Raw genomic sequence first — 2,500 nt, 5'->3', positions numbered from 1 at the left:
TGTGGGAGAGAGAGAGAGAGAGAGAGAGAGTGTGTGTGTGTGTGTGTGTGTGTGTGTACCGTGTTGTAGAGCTCCTCCAGACGTGTGTTTGTGTGTGAGTGTGTGTGGGAGAGAGAGAGAGAGAGAGAGAGAGAGTGTGTGTGTGTGTGTGTGTGTGTGTGTGTGTGTACCGTGTTGTAGAGCTCCTCCAGACGTGTGTGTGTGTGAGTGTGTGTGGGAGAGAGAGAGAGAGAGAGAGAGAGAGAGTGTGTGTGTGTGTGTGTGTACCGTGTTGTAGAGCTCCTCCAGACGTGTGTGTGTGTGTGAGTGTGTGTGGGAGAGAGAGAGAGAAAGAGAGTGTGTGTGTGTGTGTGTGTGTGTGTACCGTGTTGTAGAGCTCCTCCAGGCGTGTGATTGTGAGGAAGCGGTGCATGCTGACGCCATTCTCGATCAGGAGCTTAACGAACTCCACGCGGTCCATCACCAACGCATCCAACATCGCCTGCTCGAGGGAGCCCACCTTCACACACACACACACACACACACACACAGTTTGACACACGACTTTGACACTAAGTGTTAAACTAAGAGCCCAGAACTTTCATTCACATTGAACCGAAGCTTCAAAAGTAACAAAAGTAAATATTTCGAAGAGTGTCTTTTTGTCTTGGTCCATGCAGTTAGTGTCCAATGCTGTCTGGTTCACACACGTGTGGAACAACATGAGGGAGAGTACATGGCTTCTGGGTGAACTACACTGAACACAACTCTTTTTTGCTTCACTTTTGTTGGTTGTCTTTAGCTTGATTTCTGGAACCAGCCAAATTATATAAACTATGTGGTTACACGATTTTAAAGTGATTTTGTTAGCATTATTACACAAATAAGTACTGAGTAATATTAATTAAATACATGTGCTTAATATTGGGTTACTTTTAATTATGCATAATTCACTGTCATTACTGAAGTAAGCACCAATTATATTATTCTAATACCGTGCAATGATGATATTTATACAGTTACAGTTTACAGAATACAACTGTTCTAATTTGATACATCAAAGTAACACTGTACTTGTTACTGTATCAGAATGTGTTCAGAGGTCAGTGTGTGTGTGTGTGTGTGTGTGTGTGTGTGTGTGTTCACTACAAACACAACTGTTTCTCTCAGTGTTTAAGGGCACACAAACACACACAGGTACGAACCAGCAGCTGTCGTCCGTAAACAAACACATGATCTTTAGCGATGTCCACCCGATCCCACGCCAGCGTCAGGACCAGCTGATCGAAGGCTGACGTGTTAGTGCCTGTGAACACACACACACACACACACACACAAAGTGATGAAGTGTTTCTCCTCAAACTAAAGTAAATGTTTGAACAGAAAGATGGTTTGGTGTCTCAGCAGGTTAAACACATTCTGTTGTCTATGGTTTTACTTGGCAGTATTCAGTAATGTGATATCACAATAATGAACGATAAATACTTACATATTTGGACTTACTAGCCCATTGATGTGTTTTTCAACATAATAAATATAAACATTTTATAAAATTCAGCTTATAAAAAAGAAAATAATACATTCTATATGTACATTATAGAAAGAAAGATTCTTTAAAAGTAAATGACATTGAACTTTTTATTTCTGGGTCCATCTTACAAAACTAAACAAAAATCATATATTTGTGTGTGATGGAAGTTCAGGAGATGATGGTCAGATTTGGTTCATTTGCAGCAGAAACACCTGCATCGGTCAAACCCACACACACACACACACACACACACAGATGATGAGGGTCGTTCCTCTCTGACCTTTGAGCAGAGCCTTCAGGATGGCCACATCGATGTCCTGATGGTCCTCTGAGCCCACAGGAAACACTGTGATCTGAAACACACACACACACACGAGGGTCAAACACCAACAGGACCTGCAACGTGTGTGTCACTTCCACAATAACAACAGCTTATTGACTAAATACTGACTGTGTATGTGTGTGTGCGTGAGTATGTGAGTGTGTGTGTGAGTGTGTGTGTGTGTGTGTGTGTGTGTGTGTGAGAGAGAGTCTGTTTGTTCACCAGCTCTTTGTTCTTCATGCACTCCATCAGCGTCTGGAAGAGATGCAGCGCGTCACTGTGGCTAAAGTTGAAGGTTTTCTTGATTGTCGTGATGATGTCGGCCTCGACGCCGTCAGGCAGCGCTCTACACACACACACACACACACACACACACACAACAGACTTCATCTCGACTGGTCTGATACAACAATGAAAATCTGACTGCACACATAATCAGATATGAGGCATCACAGAGCTCAGAGATTTACGCATAAGTCATTGTGTGTGTGTGTGTGTGTGTGTGTTACCCGTCCTGCTCCGTCTGCTTGTGTACGTATGCCAGTATATCAGCGGCGCGTCCGGTTCCCTCACACACCACCACTGGCACCGGAGGACTCTCCTGAAGATACTCCAGCACCGTCAGGATCACGTTTGGACCGCCTTCAAAGATCAGAGCCACGACCGGG

General features: G+C 44.0%; 2 protein-coding genes across 7 annotated transcripts in view; both read right to left on the bottom strand.

The window, feature by feature from the left end:
* LOC132136712 (transient receptor potential cation channel subfamily M member 7-like) overlaps positions 1–2,500 on the bottom strand; it is a 41,289-nt gene that overhangs the window by 19,101 nt on the left and 19,688 nt on the right. For all 4 annotated transcript variants that reach the window (XM_059547298.1, XM_059547299.1, XM_059547300.1 and 1 more), the window contains exons 8-12: positions 2,342–2,500; positions 2,055–2,178; positions 1,791–1,863; positions 1,185–1,285; positions 365–499 (exon numbers count right to left, since the gene is read on the bottom strand). The exon at positions 2,342–2,500 is cut by the window's right edge and continues 16 nt beyond it. In XM_059547298.1, the coding sequence (XP_059403281.1) occupies positions 365–499; positions 1,185–1,285; positions 1,791–1,863; positions 2,055–2,178; positions 2,342–2,500 (592 nt within the window). The remainder of the gene's footprint in view (positions 1–364; positions 500–1,184; positions 1,286–1,790; positions 1,864–2,054; positions 2,179–2,341) is intronic.
* Positions 1,846–2,500, bottom strand: part of LOC132136714 (signal peptide peptidase-like 2A) — a 38,135-nt gene continuing 37,480 nt past the window's right edge. For all 3 annotated transcript variants that reach the window (XM_059547303.1, XM_059547305.1, XM_059547308.1), the window contains one exon: positions 1,846–1,859. The gene's annotated coding sequence lies outside the window, so the exon portion shown is untranslated. The remainder of the gene's footprint in view (positions 1,860–2,500) is intronic.

The sequence above is a fragment of the Carassius carassius genome, unplaced genomic scaffold (genome assembly GCF_963082965.1).
Source record: "Carassius carassius unplaced genomic scaffold, fCarCar2.1 SCAFFOLD_65, whole genome shotgun sequence".
Classification (NCBI taxonomy): domain Eukaryota; kingdom Metazoa; phylum Chordata; class Actinopteri; order Cypriniformes; family Cyprinidae; genus Carassius; species Carassius carassius.
Note: the sequence above shows the minus strand (reverse complement) of the source record. Positions and strands in the feature narration are given on the sequence as shown.